At 40.5% G+C, this 22,083-nt stretch overlaps 1 protein-coding gene across 14 annotated transcripts in view; it reads left to right on the plus strand.

Annotated features, from left to right (window-relative positions):
• The window catches only part of LOC122136503 (caskin-1-like), an 85,931-nt gene extending 65,787 nt beyond the window's left edge, over nt 1–20,144 (plus strand). Inside the window, exons 7-23 of one of the 14 annotated variants that reach the window (XM_042719929.1) lie at nt 2,603–2,711; nt 3,196–3,316; nt 3,430–3,524; nt 4,626–4,773; nt 6,116–6,346; nt 6,617–6,643; nt 8,129–8,233; nt 8,711–8,826; nt 9,850–9,949; nt 10,218–10,321; nt 11,533–11,643; nt 12,649–12,750; nt 12,833–12,971; nt 13,060–14,252; nt 14,356–15,145; nt 15,251–15,770; nt 16,877–20,144. In XM_042719929.1, the coding sequence (XP_042575863.1) occupies nt 2,603–2,711; nt 3,196–3,316; nt 3,430–3,524; nt 4,626–4,773; nt 6,116–6,346; nt 6,617–6,643; nt 8,129–8,233; nt 8,711–8,826; nt 9,850–9,949; nt 10,218–10,321; nt 11,533–11,643; nt 12,649–12,750; nt 12,833–12,971; nt 13,060–14,252; nt 14,356–15,145; nt 15,251–15,770; nt 16,877–16,973 (4,108 nt within the window). In that variant the 3' untranslated portion in view covers nt 16,974–20,144. The remainder of the gene's footprint in view (nt 1–2,602; nt 2,712–3,195; nt 3,317–3,429; nt 3,525–4,625; nt 4,774–6,115; nt 6,347–6,616; nt 6,644–8,128; nt 8,234–8,710; nt 8,827–9,849; nt 9,950–10,217; nt 10,322–11,532; nt 11,644–12,648; nt 12,751–12,832; nt 12,972–13,059; nt 14,253–14,355; nt 15,146–15,250; nt 15,771–16,876) is intronic. The other 13 variants (XM_042719933.1, XM_042719931.1, XM_042719930.1 and 10 more) reach the window with 13 other exon arrangements.
• Nucleotides 20,145–22,083: the final 1,939 nt, after the last annotated feature.

Consider the following 22,083-nt stretch of genomic DNA (forward strand, 5'->3'; position numbering starts at 1 on the left):
ATTTTACATCTGTAGTTAAACCTGAAAATAAGGTCTGATCTAAAAAAAGAAACTTCATTTTAATTAGACTTCTCAAACTTCAGCATCAAATCAGTATAATTGTATTATATCTAAACAGTTTACAGTTTCACAGTTTAGCCCAAATATTCATGGCAATAGTCATAATTGCCATGAGGGACTCAAAATTCAAAAGACGAGCAATGAAGGGAGTTATCCAGGGACACGTTGTTCACTTGAGTGCTGAATGTCGTGCGCAATTAAAAGAAAGCTTCTATCTCTTCAAAATAAACATGCTATAACATGCAAAAACGTTAGTTGCAGAGTTTATCTTTCCTGCTGCATCTTACAATATAGTACTATGAATATACTATACTAACATAAAGATACAAATTAACTTTTTTTTTTATATCATCTTGCATGCTGGATTGGACTGCTCAGTGATCTGTTTTTGAGCTTTTAACCTTGGTGACATGAATTCTTGATTTCAAACCTTGAAGAACATTACCAACAAAATATAAAATGACAAGCTATTTGGCACTAGATTGATTAATGTCTCATAAAGACTTTAAAAGGGGCTCAAACATCTCCATGTGATCACCAGGTCTATCACTGCACATTTGACACTCATCATTAATTAGCCTGTCTGGATTGTAAGTGTTGCTGTGTCGCACATTAGAATAAGACCCACGGACAGCAGCCCTCTCCTGTCACATGTGCCCACACATCTCGCTCTCTCTCCTGCTCTGATCAGCCTTGAGCTAATTATAGGCCACGTGACTGTGCAGGTTACAGCAACAGAGCGCGGGCTATCGCAAGGCTGTTAATTAAATCATTAATCCAGTAACCCCAAAGGCCGTACGCATTGGCCGGCCCTAAATAGATTGATGCAGTGAGGGAAAATATGAAAGCAGGCTTCATTTGTTGTTCATATCTGTGAAAGAAATGGATCATGGCACCTAACCAAAGCTGTTACCTTCATATTAAAATGCTGTCTTCTAAACTCGGTGTCATGTACGTGTGTTAATGCTCTCATACCTTTAATTAACACAGATGAATGTGGCCAATTGCCCACTAGCAGAAACCATTTTTTCAATGTGTGCTGATGTTAAGTGACCGCCCAGCACACAGTCGGACCAGAGTGTGCACACCGGACCAGTCAATATGTTATTTAATCTGCTGCATTTTCCAAGGGAGGTCGAGCATGAGAGGGCATTATGTGAAGCTAAAACGGCTCATTTTGGCAGCTAATTATAGGGGAGGTGTCTGATGCAGCGCCAGAGCCAAGTTCTCTCATCCTGTTTCCCATCCTCCTCCCTGTAGCCATGACTCAGTCCACCTGTGTTTGCTGATGTCCGCTGCCGTGTCAGAAGGTCGTGCTCTTTCTAATAGATGCTGTTCGATCTTCAGGAGGCTGATTGGGGAGTTTGGGGCAATTTTGCAGTTTAATATACAATAGTAGGGTAAGATGGGGAAGACACTTATTTACTTTTACATAATGTAACATAATTAAAAATAAGTCTAGCATGTACAGGATGATGATGTATCAGCCAATGTGTTATCAAGGGAAATAAATAGAAACATAGAAACACCCCAACCCCAGTTAAACTTTTACAGAATAAATGACTTTTGTTGTAATTTTTGTTCATGTATATTGTATTAATATAAAAAAACAACAACAAAAATAAATAAATAAATAAATCAACTATTCTATTTAAAATTGTGTTTTTTAATAATTTTGTTGAATAACTGATGACAGACAAAGCTGAATCCCAGTAAAAGAGATTCAGCTGAAAGGTAGATTTATACTATTACTTATATACAGGTATTTGAATAAATACATATTTTATTGCTCATATTTTTAATAGAACAACACTATGGATTCTAATTAAATTATTTCACAAATTTCTGGCCCTACTTTGCCCATTCTGTTGATATTCTGATGAAACTACAAAATTAAGAACCACATATCCATTTATTACATGTGTTGAGATGACATTGTGTTTATGCACCACTGTTCAAAAGTTTGGGATCAGTAAGATTTATGTTTTTTTAAAGTAGTATCTTATGCTCAATAAGGCTGCATTTATTTGATTGAAAATACAGTAAAACCATTAATATTGTGAAATATTACTAAAATTTTAAATTGCATTAGTGCTGCGTTATTTTTATTTATTTGAAACTGTGATACTTTTTTTCCCTTATTCTTTTAATAAAAAGTGAAAAGAAAAAAAATGAGAAAAAAAGTTCTGACCCCAGACTTTTGAACAGTAGTGTATATTGTTATAAAAGCTTTTTATTTTTAATAAATACTGTTTTTTTTAATTTTTTTTTTTATGATATGCATTTTTGATCACCGAATAAATGCACCCTTAATGAGCATAAGAGACTTCTTTAAAAACATTTAAAATCTTACTGATAAACTTTTGAAAGGAAGCATATGATCATGAGAAAAAACTAATTTGGAAGATGATCACTTGTGGACAATAAGTTTAATTGAAAATGATGATCCAGGCGTGAATTCTGGTCTCAGATGTAAGCAGTTTGATTACAGGCTTTCCGTGGTTGAGTCAAACTAGTTACTAATTTTGTCCTCTCTTGATAGATTGCTGATCCAGGCCGGTATCGACATCAACAGGCAGACCAAAGCGGGCACTGCCCTGCATGAGGCGGCGCTGTGTGGGAAGACGGATGTGGTGCGCCTCCTGCTGGATGTAAGTAGACAGAGAACCTGCTATCTATCCCATAGGCGCGACAAATAAAATCAAACCAATAATTTATGATTGAGAAAAAGCACCAACATTTAACTGACTGACTGATCAACACATACTGTTTGTGATAAGATTGATTGTAGTAAGAGCATAATTGACTGTTACAGCCTACTTAGGTGTACATACTTGTCTAAAACCAACTTTGCTAGCAAACAGTCTGCCCATTTAGGTTCAGACTAGCAGTGATCTTCAATGATATGGTGGTTTCCCTCAAATTTGGGCTGTTAGGTTTAAAATATTTTGATTAGTGAATTGGTTGGAAGTGGCCAGACAGAGTAGACTATCTGGTCTGTTTTCTCATACAACCTCTTATCTAAATGAGAAGTAAAAAGATCAAGCTTTTATGTTTCCTAGAGAAACATATCTCCCATGTTAGTCAAAGTGATCCCAGACATGATCTAATATTGCTTTTACTTTCACCCTACAGAGTGGCATCAATGCAACAGTGAGGAACACATACAGCCAGACAGCGCTGGACATCGTCTACCAGTTCACTGCTACACAGGCCAGCCGAGAGATCAAGCAGATGCTGCGAGGTAAGAAAAGGGGTAAATATATATCACTTATTTATACGTGTTTGTGTTTATATATATATATATATATATGTTCATATGTGATGTTTAGTAGCTTATGCCATTTATATCTGTTTATCTCAATGCAGATGCCTCAGCAGCCTTGCAGGTCAGGGCACTGAAGGACTACTGTAACAATTACGACCTGACTAGCCTTAATATAAAGGCTGGAGATGTTATCACGGTAATATTCATAAGACCTGCTCTAAAACAAATTATGAATATCTGAAGCTAGTTTGAAGTCTATTTGTTTTACTGTCATGCATTATTAAAATTCAAACTGTGTTAAATATGTAGATGTTAAAAATTCACATTGAATGTCTCCAAAAATCCAAATTAATCCTTTGAAATAATTGTAGATAATTCAGTGTACTTTCAGAATTTGTCAACAGAGGGTGCTGTTTACTGTGTTTTCCCCCAGACTTTCAAAAATAATTTAGATAAGTACAGTCGGCACCTTAATATATGATCTCTTCTTGCTCTGTAGTATGATATTTCAGACTCTAATGGAATGGTCTAATTTCAAAACTTCACTTCAAGTTCAGAAGTTTTCAAGGGCTCAGGACAAAGGTCAGAAGTCAGAAAAGTCACAAAATTGCTCCAAATGCCTATGAAAAATGTTTTACACACATTTAAAATTGACATTTTAAAAATGATTATTATTTATGGACATTTATTCTGTTTATATTATTCTAGGCCTGTTTAGTTGTATCTGTTTATTTTTCATATGGTTTGAAAAATGCCAAAAAAAGTGAAAGTCAATTCCAGGAGATAAAAAATAATAATGAGATAATAATGAGAAATAATAGATACGATGATAATAAGAGATGTTTCCTGAGCAGCAAATCAGCACATAAGAATAATTTCTGAAGGTTCATGTGGCACTGAAGACTTGAGTAATGAAGCTGAAAATTCAGCTTTAACATCACAGGAAAAAATTACATTTAAAAAAATTGGGGGGAAAAAATCTCATCTCAGTTTTGAATAATTAATCATTTTTGAATGAAGTATTATATAATTTTTTAATAGTTAAAATCTGAGGGAAACCACCATATCATTAAAATTTCAGCAACCCTAAACTTTTGAATGTATCATTTAAGATAAAAAATAAACATAAAAATAATATTTGAATGTTCTACATTACATTCTACATTCTACATCTACATACATACAAACACAAGATTTTAACTCTGAAGATCCTGATTTTAAGTTTGCACTTTATTTTGGCATTACAAAGTATTAAAGGTGATGTAGATTGATTGTAGATGATTCATTACTTATGTAGGTTCTGGAGCAACATTCAGATGGGAGGTGGAAGGGCTGCATCCATGATAACCGCACAGGAAATGACAGAGTGGGCTACTTCCCCTCCAGCTTGGTAGAAGTGATCAGTAAGAGGCCTGGGGCTGCGGGTAAGAGAGGACAACAGGCGGGTCAGTGCTGCCTCTTAATGAGACTCACAGATGCACAAGTAATGCTGCTAAACTCACATGACCCTGATTCTGTTTACAGCCAGCTGTTCACGCTGCTCATGTGCACTGGATTGAGAGCCAGACAGGGCCATCTGCTTTTATGGCAACAAAAACAGGGCAAATGTGAAGCATCTTTAGCTCTTTTCTGATCTCCTATTGTTCAGTTTATACAGCATTTTATGCTGTCAGAAAGGAAGCTCCTGATAATAGTGCCTCAAATAGTAGCTAGGTCTCCATCCAAACACAGACAGAACGGCAGAACTCATTGAATCGCTCCCTCTGCTGGTCAACTGGAATGGTGGGCATCTAGATCTTCTTCTTAGTTCATATTGGCCAATAAGTACCTCTTTATCCATGCTAGAGAACCTAATTTTGAGGCTGATAGTATAAGAAGAGAAGAGAAGAGACGAGACGAGACGAGACGAGCCACTAAACCTGACCTTAAAGATGTTTTTAGCTTATCACTCATAGGAAGATTCTTTGTGCATAAGAGGGTTTATGTCCGGTCTATGGCCCTGTTTGGGAATGACAGCAGGGAACTAATCTATGTGTTCATTGTGTCTCATGCTCCACTAAGTATCCATGTCTGTGTCTACATCTGCTGCTCGGTCTTCTCCACACCTTCCATGTTTTTGTGCGCCACTTTTGGTGCTTTAGAATATTTCAGGTCCTTTTTTTATAGTCCCTTTTCTACTGAAATTGCAGTTTTTATAAACATACTGCAACTGATGTAATTTCTGTTATATTTATGTAATTAGTGAAAGGAGGAGTGTCCTCATCTCAAAACAAGCCCTCTGCGAAGTCCTGCTGTGCTCACAGTGAACACAAATGGTCAAATTGCGCACTCGCACGGCCACCCACACACAGACTTACTGAAAAGAGTCGTGCATACTAAACTTCTCATTTGAGAAGATCACTCTATTACTCCTCAGGCACTTACAGAAAGAGACTTTTCATTTCACTCAAAGCACCAGCTCATTTCCAATTCATTCACTAACCTTGCATTTCTACACATCGCTTCTATTTCAAATATATATATATGTATATTTTAAGTGTATGCACATAAAATATCCATCGACACCTTGAAGATGATATAGTTGCATGCATTTCACTCCATTCACACTGAATAGCTGGAAAAATATAAAGCAAGTGTTTCTTCCTTTTGATTTGTCTTTTATGGTTTTGCCGTTTTGAATTTCGTGATTGGTTGTGATTTTTGTGTTGAGTTAATTTGCTTTCCCTCTCTTATGTGTAATTGTTTTGTTTGTTGTGGTGGTGGTGGTTGCTGTGTTGTCGTATTTAGGTTCATGGAGTACAGTCACTTGTACCCAACAGTATCAAAAGATACAGCTCTGTGCGCCGGTGTGCGGCCGTGTGTCGCCCGCCGTTGCCATGGTGAATGGGGACTCGTATCATGAGATTCATATCCTGCCGCCGCCTCCACCTCCGCCACCACATTCCCATCTGCCACTTTTCACTTCCTTTGGCTATAACAGGTCCCCAAACACCTCAGGAGAGCCGCACAGTGGACAAGGTACAGATCCCCTAATCTGTCTCCACTGTATTATTATTAATATCATTTATAATAATTATTATTATTCACAAAGCTTTAAGGAATGTGTTAAATTACAGTGGTTCTCATTTTAATAGTCTGACCACCAACAATAATCAATTAGCTCCAAATATTCCTTAAAGTTTTCTGAATTTATTTTTCGGGAAATTATTTTTTCTGAATTTTTCCTTATTTACATTTAATTTAAATTTTATTTTCTGACATTATTTGTTGTTGGGTTTTTTTTTTTAGAGGCCAAGAATGACCAAGATTTAGCTAGTAAGCTCTTTTGACCAGCACAAAAGAGGTTCACGGCCTCTCTTTGTTGAAGCTGTTATCTCTCCTCTTTTACTCCTAAATCTCCCTGAACTTGGTGCTATATTTTCCCTCTCTGTGATGACCACACCTGGGATTCGCTCCACTACCCCCTTCACTCTCTTTTACACACGTGACACGTGCACAGCCATCCTCTCACCTCTCCATCTCTGCACAACATCAGTCTGTGTGTGTGCCGTCAATGAACATCTGTCTGTTTCATCTCTCCTTTGTCTCAACCTGAACTGATCTGTCCATTCATATACTAACTCTGATCCTTTCAGCGATTGTGTATCAAACCAGACTTTGATATTGGTATGGAGCATGTTGATATTCTTTATGTACTCTGGGTCGTCGTAAATTGGAATATGTTTATGTCTGTTTTAGTTGTAAGTGATCAGTAATCATCAGGCTCATGTGGAATCAGTACCCTCAGAATTTGAACGGTGGTCACAGCCAATCTGGATATGCTTTTAGCTACCAATGAAAGTTTTGTACTTTCAGTTCCCTTTAACACCATGTTTGAATCCATTAGGAAAAATTATGCATATTTTTCCCCTTTAATATGGTGAAGCAAATCTGCACATTCTGTCTGGGCCTGGTAATTTTGAAACAAACCCTAAAGGGATAATTCACCCAAAAATGAAGATTGGCATCATTATTCAACCTCATGTCATTTCAAACCTGTATGACTTTCTTTCTTCTGTGCAACACAAAAGAAGATTCTGTGAAATGGTGTGTGTTGGTCCATACAATGAGTCAGAGGTGTCCAAATCAGCTACGGTGAGTGACTTTCATTGTATGGACATAAACATAAACAAAAATCATATTTTGTGTTCACAAAAAAAGACGTGAGGGTGAATAAATGATGACAGAATTGACATTTTTAGGTGAACTTTCTCTTTAACAGTATTTTTTAAAAATCCTAGTGAGACTTTTCTTTGATTAGAGACAGCTACTTTAAGATGTTATTGTATTTATTTGTATATGAACACAATAATATACATTTGTGGTTTAATGGCTTTAGAATCCTAATGAACTAAGCTCTTGTAATGCACTGCAACACCTTTTGTAGGTATACCTATTTCCATATATAATCATATATCTCTGTATATATTATATATGTCATACCTATGTGTATGTGTAAATCAAGGCATATATATATGTATATACACACATATACAGTACATGTTTCTTCTTTTATATTTCATGTACCTCTGTATATAAATGTTCATATATATTTGTGTTAGATATACAGTATATATATATGCGTGCTTGCCTAAAGTGTGTGTTTGAAAGGGAGAGAGAGGCTTGCAGTAAAGCAGACTGCTAAAGCGACATAGTTTAGACATAGTTTAGCTGTCCTCTTGCCTGACCTGTCCAGAAAACTTCTGATCCCGGGCAGGTGGCCAAGCCAGGGCACAGTTAATGATGGTTTCTGTGTTAAAGGTTCTCGCGGCTCAGAGTCCAGTCCACATGGCTCACCCACCCCAGCCGGTGGTCCCCAGGGCGGCAGCAGCGAGGAGATCTGGGTGCTGCGCAAGCCTGTGGCAGGTAACAGCAGGGCTGCCCCCACTTCCTCCTCCTCTTCTTCTTCTTCTCTCATAATTCCCCCTGCTTTGCCACGCTCCCGGTGCAGCTGGTGTACGCCTGACCTCAGAAACCTCCTCAACTGCAGGCGTGTAGGCGCATTGAAAGGCTTTCATTTGCTCTGTTAGAGCAGCATCCGTTAAGTCGTTCCCTCAAGAGCACACGCACAGACAATCCACAGATGTGTCTGTAGCCGTGTGTACAAACTGCATTTTCAATGAAGGCGTGTGTTTGTATTAGTGACTTTGCTAACATGTCATGCGTCAGTCAGTCACCTGGTCTTTGGTCACCATTGTTATGTTAGTCTCTGTCATCCCGTGTATCAGATCAGTGCATTGCAGAGGGGAAGTTCATAAAGGTGTGATTGGAGGATTTCGGGGAATGGTGTGGTCCAACTGGGCTGACTGTGTTTGTGTGTTTGCTGGGGGCTTGTTGTTCCAGGTGGAGACCGCAGCAGTGTGAGCAGTTCAGGCAGTGTGGCCAGTGCCCGATCCTCTGGTAGTGGACAGAGTGCAGGCAGCAGCACTATCCTTCATGCACAGGCAGAGGGTGTCAAGGTAAGCTATCTGACATGCAAAGTGATGACTCCAACTGTGGAGAAGATGCCTGAAAGAACTTTCTTATATGTTGCTGGTTTAAATACGTAGATGTGTCTCATATCTAGTAATACTGGCAATAGAACAATCTCCGAGAACTGAGAAAACAGGTAATAATGTGCTTGTGACCATAGTTGCTTTTGGGAAACGCTCCCCAGTTCATTTGTGTTTTAGAATTGACCCTTCGCAAAGAGCTTGATTGACAGGCGATCTGACTATCTTGAATCTGCCATTTTTTTATTTTATGGGTCTGGCTCCCGGTCTCATCTGCATCCAGCTATTTTTAGCTGTACAAAACAGCTCCATTTGCTGCTTCATATTGTAAACTGGTGTGTCTTACCATATTATTTTAATGTTTTATCTTAATTATGAACACATTGGTTTGTAGTGCAATTTTGCTGTTTACTGCACATTGTTATTCTTGTTCCCTGTAAGCCCTGTTCACACCAAGAACGAGAACTATGAAGATAACTATAAAGATTTAGTTCTAAAAATCATTCTCAATATTAAAGAATAAAGAGTATATACTCTCAATATTAAAGAGTCCACAACACAGTTATAACGATAAAGAGGCTCAAGATGGTTTACAGGGTCAGCCTTGACCCTACAAGTTAGCACTTTAACTAAACCCTCTTGGACCAGCTAATCGTTTAAACCAGCTAGAACCTATGTAAAACCAACAATATCAGAAGCTACTCTCTAGATAGATTGATCAAGATGGTCTGCAAGGTTGATCTCAACCCCTGTAGCTGGTAGTCCACCTAAACCAGCTTTGCCCTGATTGTGATAAGCTTCATCCTGCTACCACAAGAAGCTGGTTTGACCTAAATTTTCCAAAGGGACGTTTTACACTTACTCATTCTTGCAAACCTTTATTCTTCAAAGCTGAACACAAGGGAGGTGAACTTGAAGTCCAACTGGCATGGATATGCATTGATATTTTCATGTTATTTCTTGATCTGATGAGCTTTGTTCATTCTGTAGCTTCTGGCCACGGTTTTGTCCCAGTCTGCCAAAGCTAAAGAACACCTGCTGGAGCAGACCAAGTCTTTGGAGCACCCCTCTCACACTTCCAGCAACAAGGGTTAGTGGGAATTTCAAACAACTCTTTTGAGAAGAAATCACACGAGAATCTCTTGTCACAAAGAAGTCTCTCCATCCAAAATGTTTTATAATTTTTTCCACGAATTGGCTGCTTTTTCTGTGCCAGATGGTTGCACTAATAGCTGTGGGTGTAAGCATCACAAAGATCTGATTGGCTAAGAGGAGTAGTTGGTCAGAAAACACAAAATGGATTGGTTTGTGCAATAGCACTGCTCCAATGTGTATGAATGATCTCATGGTTCTTCTAGGACCCTCTTCACGCAGTCAGAGTTTGTCAAGCTGTCCACTTCATGAGCAGCCGTATGGGGAGGCGTTGTCCCAGAAGAAAGGGGAGGTGCTGCCCGAGGGGAAGGTAAGGAGACTCCTCCCGCTTGAATCACACTGTCCCCTTACCTTTCCCTCAAACAAGCAAACACTTTCTCACGCACACATACGCATGCATGCACTGGCATCTGCGTATCCAGGATGCTTTCCCAGCACTTCCTCTCACAGCTGGCATCATCGGTATTACGTGCTCTCGGTTGTCGTCAGGACACGGTGAGTTGGCTTCTCCACAGGCTTCCTTGCACGCTTTCCACGGCTTCTGGTTTCTGTCAGCCGCTCTGTCTGATACTACTGTCTAATATTGACAGTGATTCCTTTCACTCTGATCTTTTCTAATCATTCATTTCATTTTCTTTGCTACATTTTGAAGTCCATTCCAATTTTTTGCCTTATTTGCAGTAATTTTCACCTTTTGATTTCTTTTCAGAGAGTACCCGACAATGTAGACTTTTGATTTGAATGTGGAGTGTATTTGGTGATATAGAGGTGATATGGTAATGGCACATAATCAAGATTTAGTCTGTCCAAACTGAGAATTGTGAGTGTAGAGGATATGAGACTATAACACTGATATTTTTGAGAAAGGTGTATCAACACAATATGAATATGACACTGTCTAGGTGTTATTATCCTTTATCCCATGAATGAGCTTGTATGCTGCAAACTGGTAATGCATATTTGACACTCGCCACTTTTGATGTCATTTTTATAATTAGCAGAAATCAGAAATTACACTGTTTAGAGTCATATAACAGAGAAATTTGGTTGCCATATCTTCCCCAGCGGGACTTTGGAGCTGCTGAGTAGAGCTGCTTCATGCTGGACTTCTGGACTGAGGGCCATCTGTTCAAAACAGCCCTATTTTCTTTGCTGCCCACGTCCGTTTTTACCTCTCCTACACAGAGTTACAGTACATCCTCCTACTTTCAGGGAAATGGCATTCCAAAGCAGACACTCCTTTTTTAACTGAACCATTTGGTTCATAAGAGCCCTTATTTGCTAAAGCTTTGGGTCTTGTTGCCAGAGCAGGTACTTGGACCAAGAGCAATAATTTTAACTCCAGTATAATACCAAACAGAAGTAGGGGCAGGTTTTAATTATTTACGAACTAATAAAGTTTAGTGGAGTTGAGACATTGGTCACTGTGACTAATGTTTTCAGTTTGTTGGCCTGGGGTCTGGTCCATTTTCCGCCACAGGACCCAAACAATGATAGACTGCCACCTATCTTCTCTTCTAGAGCTCAGAGGCTGTTATCGAATGGCTGAGTGAATTTCAGCTGCAGGTCTACGCTCCAAACTTCATCAGTGCCGGCTATGACATTCCTACCATTAGCCGAATGACCCCAGAGGTAAGAGTTGTCCCCCCACCCCCCTTAAGCCACCCTGAACTATTCACATCACTCCCTTCTACCCTAAATGTAACACTAACAGACCCACTCAAAGCACAGAAAAGAAGCGAATCAACCAACAAATTATACTCAAATTTTCAAATAAAATTGCTAACAATGTGCCTGAAGCACAGCTTTTATGAGAGTTCGAATTTTGCCCATAGCAAGTTGGAAAATCTCACCCAAAAATTCCCCCAGACAGTGCCACTGTCTTGGTTGTCAAATGTGTCTTTTCCTACTATGTTATGTTGGTATCTTGATGAATTAAATAACTTATGCATATGTTGTGATTAATATACATACATGTTGTTATGAGCTACTGTATGTATTTTTGTGTATATGATTAAAATCAAAGGCAATTTAAACATCTCATAAACATATATTTTGTAGTAGAATTATTAATGGTCATTTCATGAATATTACGGAGTGTAAATCTGTTACTAAATCTGTTACCAAGTCAAAACCGTTACTAAACCTGAAATAAATCTTTGAGCAGTTGGAATTCCTGAAAGCAAGCTCATCTAACCTCACTTAATTACATTAAACCACTGACTTCATAGGATTTAAATAGTGTCATTGCTGAAAGCAAAATTAACAGGGGTGTTCTGTTCAAACACTGAGGACATGGTCAATTAGTATATGTTTATATAAATATGTTTGAGGGTACTCTGAAAAGGCTTCTTTTCCTCACTTGTTCCTGGTATTGTTTTTTTTTTTCATTCCCTTTTTTTTTTATTTTGCATCTGCTTCTATCATTCTGGCACCTTTTGGCAATCAGAGTGTTTGATGTGTCTGATTTAAGTGTTTTATCTTTTATGTGTATATGTAATTTTGCATATAATATTGTACATTTTTGTGTAAATGTTCATATGCACAGAATATATGCCACTTGGTTTAGTGTGTATGAAGGTTTTAGGGTGCTGAAATGTGATTGGCTTGTTTAGGGGCTCCTATATATATTTTCAGGATTTAACAGCTATTGGAGTAACCAAACCAGGACATCGAAAGAAAATAACCTCAGAGATCAATAAGATCACTGTTAATGAGTGGCTGCCTGACCAAAAACCAGTGAGTTTAACACACAACCACACACACACATTCAAACAATTCCAGATGGTGATTTTTTTTAAATTTGTAATTTAATCTACAGTCGAGTCTTGGAGAGTGGTTAGCTATGATTGGGTTGAGTCAGTATCACCAAGTCTTAGTCCAAAATGGATACGAGAACATTGACTTTATCACTGACATCACGTGGGAGGACCTTCAGGAGATTGGCATTACGAAACTTGGTAAGATAGTCACACACACAAACTTCTGTTCTTTCCACACTACTTGACCATAATGGTTTACTCTTTTTCTCTATCCAAATTTACCTAGGACACCAGAAGAAGCTTATGCTTGCAGTTAAGAAGCTGGCAGAGATACAGAAGGCCTTTGACGGTCGCAACACATTGCGTAAAAAGCCCCCAGTCACTCAGGAGGTGATGGCTATTGAAAGCCCACCCCACGACAGCGGAGAGTGTATGTCCCCTAAAATGACCACGTTCCAGGACAGTGAACTGAGCGGGGAGTTACAGGCTGCTCTGACACGCCCTGCTGATGCGCAGAATGGCGCAGAAATGAGAACAAACAGCAACTTGGGAGCACAACACCGAGCCCGCAGTCTGCATGAGAACAGTATGAACAAGAGCCGAGACACAGAAGAGCCTAGTGGGCCACCTAAAAAGGAGGCACGTACTATGCGCCAGAGCAGCCAGGGTGGGCAGAGAAGTGTCTCATCAGCGCAGCCAAAACCGCATCAGTCTTATCCCCAAGGTACAGGACCACCCTATACTCCACCACAAACACCAACCAAAACAAAGCCTCCCACTTCACAGACGGTGAGCAACCCACCGAGTAAACAAAAACCTAGCTCTCAGCTGCATCAGCAGACCGAAAAGCCCATGACACCTCGTGCTCACCCCCAATCCCCCACTCAAAGGTCCCATCCACACCAGGCAGCCCAGCCTGTGGAAACTAAGGAGGCTCCACCTCAAGGACCTGCTGTCTCAGTACCACTCCTATGCCTGCCTCCAGAAGGCGACGAAGCTCGCGATGAATATGGTCTGCCTAAGAAACGTTCCCACAGCCTAAATCGCTATGCTGTGTCTGATGGTGAACAGGAGCGGGACGAGCTAAATGTGCCAGATTCAGGAGGAAAGTATGCCACAGTACAGAACCGGGTGGGTCGCAGCAACTCAGTGAAAGGGCAAGCAGACAAAAATGTCAACCGTAGCCAGTCCTTTGCACTCAGACAGAAAAAGAAGGGTCCTCCTCCACCTCCCCCCAAACGCTCTAGTTCAGCCATCTCGAACTCCAGTAGTAATCTGACAGAAGTGCCCAAGGAGACAAGCAGTGGACCTCTTCTGGTCCCCTACCAACCACAAAGACGTGCAAGTGACCTGGGTGGCACTGTAGACACGGGCAGTGCTGGTAGTGTGAGGAGCATTGCAGCCATGTTGGAGATGTCCTCCATTGGTGGGGGTGCCAAGGGTCTCGCTTTACAGAAGTCTGCAGGTCACTATCTGCAGGTAAGGTGGTTGTCATTGTGTCTTTGGGATGATACTTAGTATTTATCATAGAAATGTATTTTGGCAATATCGAGTTCAGTAAAACAAGATTGTTTCTCTTCAGGTGGGTTCTGCGGGAGGAAAGCAGCGTGATGCCATTGGTCTGGATGGAGAAGTAGTGAACCGTCGCCGGACTATTAGTGGGCCGGTCACTGAATTAGTAGCAGCTGCTAAGCGAGGACCACAGCCGGAACCAGTCCAGGATAGACAACGCAATGAAACCCAGCCAAGCTCTAGTGGGAGCTCAGCAGAGAACCTTCCATTTGCTGAGGATGGAAACCTCACTATCAAACAAAGACCTAGACAGGGCAAAGATGAGACTGAGGAGGGACTAGAAATGTCATACTTTTTCCCCCAGGAGGACCCTTCACGTGTAGATGCCACAGCCTCGCTGAAAAGGATGGTCCAGAACACAAAGCAGCAACCAAATGGAACCAAGTTCCAACTCACAGAGTCAAATACAGTTAAGCGCCGCCCCAAGAACAAAGACAAAGATACAGAAGAACTCCAGGACGGGCAGATGCCTGTACCATATGAGAATGGAACTGGCACCATTAAAAGGCGCCCTGTGTCAGAGGTGACTGTTTCGGAGCAGCCCAGGCCACAGGAACATCCTGAGAACTCGCCTCGTCGGGACAGTGCAGACCTGGAAGGCCATGTTACTGAGAGTGCCCCTCGTAAGTCCTTCAAACCTCCGGTGTCTCCCAAACCTGTTCTGGCCCAGCACATGAAGAAACAAGGACCGCCGGCTGCCATCACCAAGAAAGCCCCATTTCCTGGACCAACTGGGGCACCTGGCAGCCCAGGTACTACACAGTGTGGCCCTTTCACTTGCCCTGTCTTTACACAATTATGTAAGTATCCCGTAAAACCCTGTAGCATTTAGGCCTTGTTGCATCAAATTCCGCTCAGTCTCTTTTCCCATCTCTCTCCCTATCTCTTTTCTCTTCTATTTACAGTTGAAGGAAAGAAAGTACCTCCTCCAATTTCACCGAAACCTACACCTCCTCCCACAGCTCCCAAACCATCCAAAAATGTTCTGCAGTCTTTAAATGCGACACCTAATCCCAATCCCACGCCCTCTCCAGCCAAACAGACTGTCACCAGAATGGCCACCACAGCTTCTGCCCAGAACAACCACCCTGTCAAGGTTACAACCCCACCAGCCTTGAGTGCGCAGACCCCACACACACCCCAGTCTCCTCACACCCCACAGACACCTCAGACACCCCAAACCCCACAGACACCCCAAACTCCCCAGACATCAGATCCCCCAACCCCCATCCCTACACCACCACCTGTGAAGCCCCCTCGCTCCTCAATCGGTGGGGTGTCCATGGACAGTTCAGCTGGATCAGCGTTTATCGCCGGGGTAGTGGCAGTAGATGCAGTGCACCAGAAGATAGAGGAGACCAGTGCCTCACTGGCTGCAGCCCTGCAGGCAGTCGAAGAGAAGATCAAGGAGGATGGGCAAAAAGAGTGAGTTTCACGAAACATGCAAAAAATGTTTTCAGTGACATTCCTGTAGGAATCTCAACATTTAATTTTTAAGTAGTTTCTAGCTTTTTTTTCTAGTCTTAAGTTCTTCAAATCAAGTCAGCAGTTTTGAGGCCATATCTGTGGTTATTAAGAAGTAAAGACTTTAAAGTAGGAGTGTCCGGAGTCGATCTGGGCCGATTAAGATGATTGGGCCGATTAAGCGTTTTTTTAACTGATCGTTATCGGCTATTCTGAGCCCGATCCTTATTTTATGTCAGCTGTCATGCCGGTTTTGTGCAGTAGGTGGTGACATGCACCTTGTGGTAGGTTTGCCAACCTCCATTAAAATAAAAAGATGCCCAAATGTGCGTGTGATTTGCAAGAAACAACAAGGTCTGTTCCAATGCATCACACACATTCGATCTTCCATGTTTTTTAGATGTGCACTTTAGTAACAAAACACTCGAAATTGATCTCATTTATTTACCATTTACTTTTAACTGGCATCAGACTGTCTCAGACATCGCTGTCATAAGGTGTTGCTTTGGGTTGTGTCTTGCTTTGGACTTGACTGACAGACTGGCATTCTGACACAGCAAGCTTCATGCTTTCTAACCTTATCTCCATGTTTGCATGGTACATACATTTGAGCCCCTGTCCCTGAGAAACTCTCTGCACATCCATGTGTACATTGGATTGATTTTAATAACTTTAATTTACTTGAAATGTGCCCTAAGCACTAGGAAAATACTAGTTTCGGTTTGGGACTCTGTATTGGCAGATACTCAATATTCAATGACTAGTATCGGGGGGGGGGAAAAAAAATGATTGTTGGGTCATTACTTGTTGAAAAACAATTTTTTTTGTTTAGTGTGGTTAGTGATGGTATCAGGATACTATGGTAATTTAAATATTTTTGATTTTCAAAACTGGCATGTTAGCAAACCAAATTTAATAATTAAGGGCAAAATATTTTTTCACTTTTTTTCTTAAATTCACCACTGGGGATGTGTTGACCAAAGAAATCTATTTGTCTCACTTGCAGCCACATTTTTTGAAATTCCTAAATTATATTTAACTGTTTGTGTGTATGTTTTGATTCACAGCACATTGGCGGAAAACAAGAGCACAGTGAGCATCCTAGACGACATTGGCAGCATGTTCGATGACCTGGCTGACCAGCTGGATGCCATGCTGGAGTGAAGAGCACAGCCTGTGTCTCTGTGGCACAACCTCAGGGCCCCGGGAGAGCACAAGGGCACAATGACCAACACCAAACCCACCTTTTCCTTCCTAATCCTAAACCCTGGCTCCTCTCACCCCTCTTTTCTCCTCCCCCTTCCCCGTCGCCATGAAACGTCTATCTCTCCTCTCTCCCTCCGAGTTGGTTTGCACAAACCCAAGCTGATGTACCTCAGGACTGGGCAGAAGGCCATCCAGGGCTTTAAACATCAAAGACAGAGCAGAGGGTGGAGAGCAGAGGATGGGTTTTAAAACATAAAGCTCAACTCTCTGTCCATGAAATATCTCTATCTACCATGAGCAATGAGTAGTAAAATAATACGAAAACAATAATAACTGTATATGAAATAATAGTATGGTATGTGTATATTGTAAGCATGAGGAAAGTTTGTATCTATAAAGAAAAAAATCTCATAGTGAGAGTCATGCATTAGTACAGTTATATATATAAATATATATATATAAATATAAATATTTTATGTTTTTATTTCATGTTCAATGGTACATACAGTGTTGAAACATTAAGAAATCTATAAACTTTGATGACAGATATGTGGATTTTTCTATGACTATATTGAAGTTTAAAAAAAAAGAATAATAATAAGGCTGGCGTAAACATCCTGTATGTTTGGCTGTGCTCTGCTGAAGAGTGTTGTGGGCTGTGTTAAATGTAGTGAAGTGACTGAAGTGGCTGTTTCACCCCCTGCTCTGTGCTTGCTCTGGGCTCCCGCTCTGTGCTGCTGTGACCCTTTATGTTTCCACTCACGTTCTGCCTGTGTGAACTCATACATTTCTGCTCCTGCACAGCCTTCCTCCTTCACTTGCCCTCTTTCTCCTCCTGCCCTCATCATGTGCAGCATCCTGTGTGCCTTAACATGAGAGGTGACCTCAGTGCTTTTAACACACACAAGCAAACTGAGAAAGGTCCGGTGTCCATGTGGGAGGCATTACCGTCTGCTCTGATTTGGTGAGGAGTGACCTCATCCTTGGACATCTCCATGCTTCAGTCATCTGCAGCAAGGTGATAAACAGTTTAGGCCTTGAAGTCGACATGAATTCTTAGTTTACTTTCATGATGTGATGCATTTCCAGAATATGCAAGGAAAAAAATGTACAGTTGACTGGATGAGGAAGGTAGGCACTGGATACCAGAATAGCTATTGGTTAGTATTATGCAATAGCCTGTGTGGCCCTATGTAAAGTGCAATGATGAATTGTTCAAAATGAGACCAGGATCATGCATCTAATAGAGTTAAGTTGACTGACTATATGAGTGACCTCAGAAACATAGGCTAGAACAAGGTAAAAAGGTCCATTGAAGGTTGATGGCTTGCAAAAGGTGGGACGTCAGGAAGCACAAAGTGAGGAAGTTGCAAATGTGTGTGTGTGAGTTGCATAAAACAGGAATCTAAAAGAAACATGCATGTATAGACTGACGGTGAACTAACAAGGATTTTGCAAATTGATGTGGCTACCTACCCAAGGAATCTTCTTAGCTTAAGGGTCTGTGAGTTTGGACAGGTGTAGTTCCCTTGGAAGCCTGCATGCAGTCTAATCTCAGCACATCGCTCAGCGGCTGTTTAAGAGTGTGAATGTACCATGGTGTGCCTGCTTTGTTTTGCATTCCCCCCGATATCATCCAGACAGACATGTCCTTAATGACCAAAGTAAGAGCACCAGTCCAAGATGCAGTTAAGCTTGGGTCCATAACTTATTCTGAAAAAACATAGCAGTATCTAGGTTAAGAATATTCACTTTATAGGGACACATTGAGGGTAGACTGAGTGATGCTTTTACAGTTGTAAAGTTTTGTTTCTGTGGACATATCTAGATGCCATGCTCTCTCATTTACAGTGGGAGCGCAGTTCGCCGTTATGACCGCACCGGTCACAAGTGAACCTCTTGCAAGCCTCTGAATGTCATTATCTCATTGCCTGCAAACTCACAGTCTTTCATTTTCTTTAACCATCTTTGTTGCCATGACAATCTGCCTGCTCATTATTAGAATCGTCACAGTATCAAAATGATCTTAAATGTAATTAAAGAAAGGGCCCAAAGGAAGGGGACACAAGCAAGAAAAGTAGTTGCGTAGGTCCCACAATGCTTTACACACTTTCAGTAGCTCCATATATTCTTAACCCCTTCCCCGGTTCTCAGAAGAATATTTGTAATATTTAACTTATGAACAGAGATTATTATAGATGTTTTCAACAAGTATTTAATGATGCAGCATCAAGAGGGCTTGTTGATGAAACTGCAAATATTTGAGATAAAAGTGTCTTGGCTCGAAGTGTTTTAAATGAATTGTAAATGGTCATTTTTTTAGAACTCCAGTTTTCTTTTTTAAGGTAGCTTTTTGTGATAAGTTTTTTGACTGCCATGTCTTCAGATGGAATATGTTGTATATTATGCAAATGTTATGTTTTTTTAAAAAACATGTATGTGCCTTGCTTTAGTTCTTTTCATTTTGTTTTTCATGTTTAAACAATGTGTAGAGGATTTGTGGCTGGTCTTTGTCCACCAGATGTTCAGAATTATATCCCTTTTTGATGCGGTCTGCTCTGTGGACAGAGCGCAGATGTCTGGCATGGGAGTGGCTTTTATAAAAGCTTTATCATGCCTATCACTTCAAAGGACTGGGTCCAGTGTTAATTGAGTTGTTACAGCCCTGTCCCCCTTCTTCTGTATATATAGCTGGATGTTTGTCATTGTGAATCTTCATCCTTTTTTAAAAACGTGTTTTCTCCACTTTAAAGTTCTCATGCCATCATTTTCTTATTGTCATGTTTGCTTGTTTTTTATTTTGTCTTTTTTAATACCAGAGAAAAAAAACAACTAATGAAAAATAAGGAAATTCTGAAAACACTGAAGTCAAACTTATTGCTGGTGCAAGATGTTATTTAATAATGAAAGCTGTTTTCAATTCCATCCTATTTGCAGAGACATTTAAAAAAGAGAGAAAAAAAGAAAAATAAATCTGCACTGCTCAGTGTGTGCAGGCTGTATATTGTGTTGATGTTCTGCCATTGACTTGTATGAGACCTGCTGTGACTGGCATTGGGAACAGTGGCGTGCTTGCAGTGACTGCATCAACAGCCACCTGCTCTAAATAAACATTATATACAAACACTCCCACAGCCGTCCAATTTCTGAACACCAACAAGACCAGCTGGAAACTGCTCAACACCATAGTGTTTCATTAGTTAACACATAAAATACTAAGCACTCCTCAAAAAACCAACAAGCTTGTACCAAAGGGCCACACAGCCCTTGAGAGATTTATTTCTCAACTCAAAATGCATTAAGGACACTAGAGGGAGTCAACACATTATGTGAAGGTTAATGACTCAAGCTCACGCAATACAAGCATTAAAAGTTTATGTATTTTATACAAGTAACTGTTTTCAGTTGGAAGCGTCTCAAGCTCATATCCTCTCTCAGCTTAATGAGGGGAAAAAAATTCAACACTGCTGAAATCTTGTCCTAAATGTGCAGAGCTGGACTGAGTAGCTCTATGCCACAATCTTTTGTCTTAGATTAGCATCGACTTATCTAACACACTTCAGGTTAAATGGACAGTTCACCCAAAAATGAACGTTCCGTCAATTCACCCACCCTCAAGTTGTTCAAATCCTGAACATAAAAGTTTTGAATAATTTTGGTTACCACTACTTGCATTGTATGGACAAAAAACATTTATAAAAAATACATTCCACAGAAGAAAGCAAGTCATACAGGTTTGGGACGACATGAAAATTAGTAAAAGTTGACTAATCTTTGATGATTCTTCTTTTGGCCGAATTATCAGTTTAAGCTAAGAGAGGAACTTCACATTAAAGGGATACTCCACCCCAAAATGAAAATTTTGTCAATCACTTACCCCAATGTCGTTCCAAACCCGTAAAAGCTCTGTTGGTCTTCAAAACACAATTTAAGATATTTTGGATGAAAAGTGGGAGGCCTGTAACTGTCCCATAGACTGCCAAATAAATAACAGTGTCAAGGTCCATAAAAGGAATGAACGTCGTCGTCAGAATACTCCATCTGCCATCAGACGTGCAATCTGGGTTATATGAAGTGACAGGAATACTTTTTACAAAAAATACAGTCTATGGGACAGTCTTAAGCCTCCAGGTTTTATTCCAAAATATCTTAAATTTGTTCCAAAGACGAACTGAGCTTTTATGGGTTTAAAATGACATGGTGGTAAGTGATTAATGAAAAAAAATTCATTTTGGGGTGGAGTATCCCTTTAATGCAACAGTGTCCCCTCCCCCTCCCCACCTCCACTGACCTCATTACTTCTTAAAAGTTACGCTGGGATGCTCAGTGATAATGAATTAAGTGCTTTACCCTCATCAAATTACTGTTACTCAGTTCAAAATTGTTTAGTAACTATAGCATGAATTACATTATAAAAGTCTTAATAGATTTGCATGGGCAAAATCTGGCTTCCACGGCAAACGTGGAAGCATGCATGAAGCAGTTGCACCTTTGGTAAGGAGACATTGCATTATTTACACAAAAGCATGATGGATGAGTACGTCATTATATCGTCATACAAAGGTTTCACATCTGTCAACAGGCAGTTAGAAAATATCTGAGCCGTTCTGGGCACTCAGTTGGCACTGTCAAATCTGAGATAAAAACATGGGTACTGTGTCATCTAGAACAATGCTCTGCTGTTTCAGGCCCAAGTTGGTGTAGTGTAGGTCTTCATTCAGCCCTGGGATGATGGTCGCTCCATGCATCTCCACTGGCGTCAGACTGAAGCTTAGGCACTCACTCAGTCGTGAGACTGCAACTCATGAAGGTCAAAGTTCAACAGTCATCGCTGAGGCCACTGACGCAGCAACTTTTCCATGGACTGCAGTGAACATGACCTTAGACTGGAAGTCTTACCAAATCTGAATCATACTTTCATAGGAAATGATCGTGCGTGTATAAAATACAGTGTTATTTTGTTTATGACTAATGTTGGCTGTCTGCTGGGAGGTTCTGTTTGCCGTCAAGAGGTGTCTGGTAAGAGGAAACCAAAAGAGCAACATCCATCCAGCCATGAAGCAAGGCG

Source organism: Cyprinus carpio, chromosome B3 (genome assembly GCF_018340385.1).
Source record: "Cyprinus carpio isolate SPL01 chromosome B3, ASM1834038v1, whole genome shotgun sequence".
NCBI lineage: Eukaryota > Metazoa > Chordata > Actinopteri > Cypriniformes > Cyprinidae > Cyprinus > Cyprinus carpio.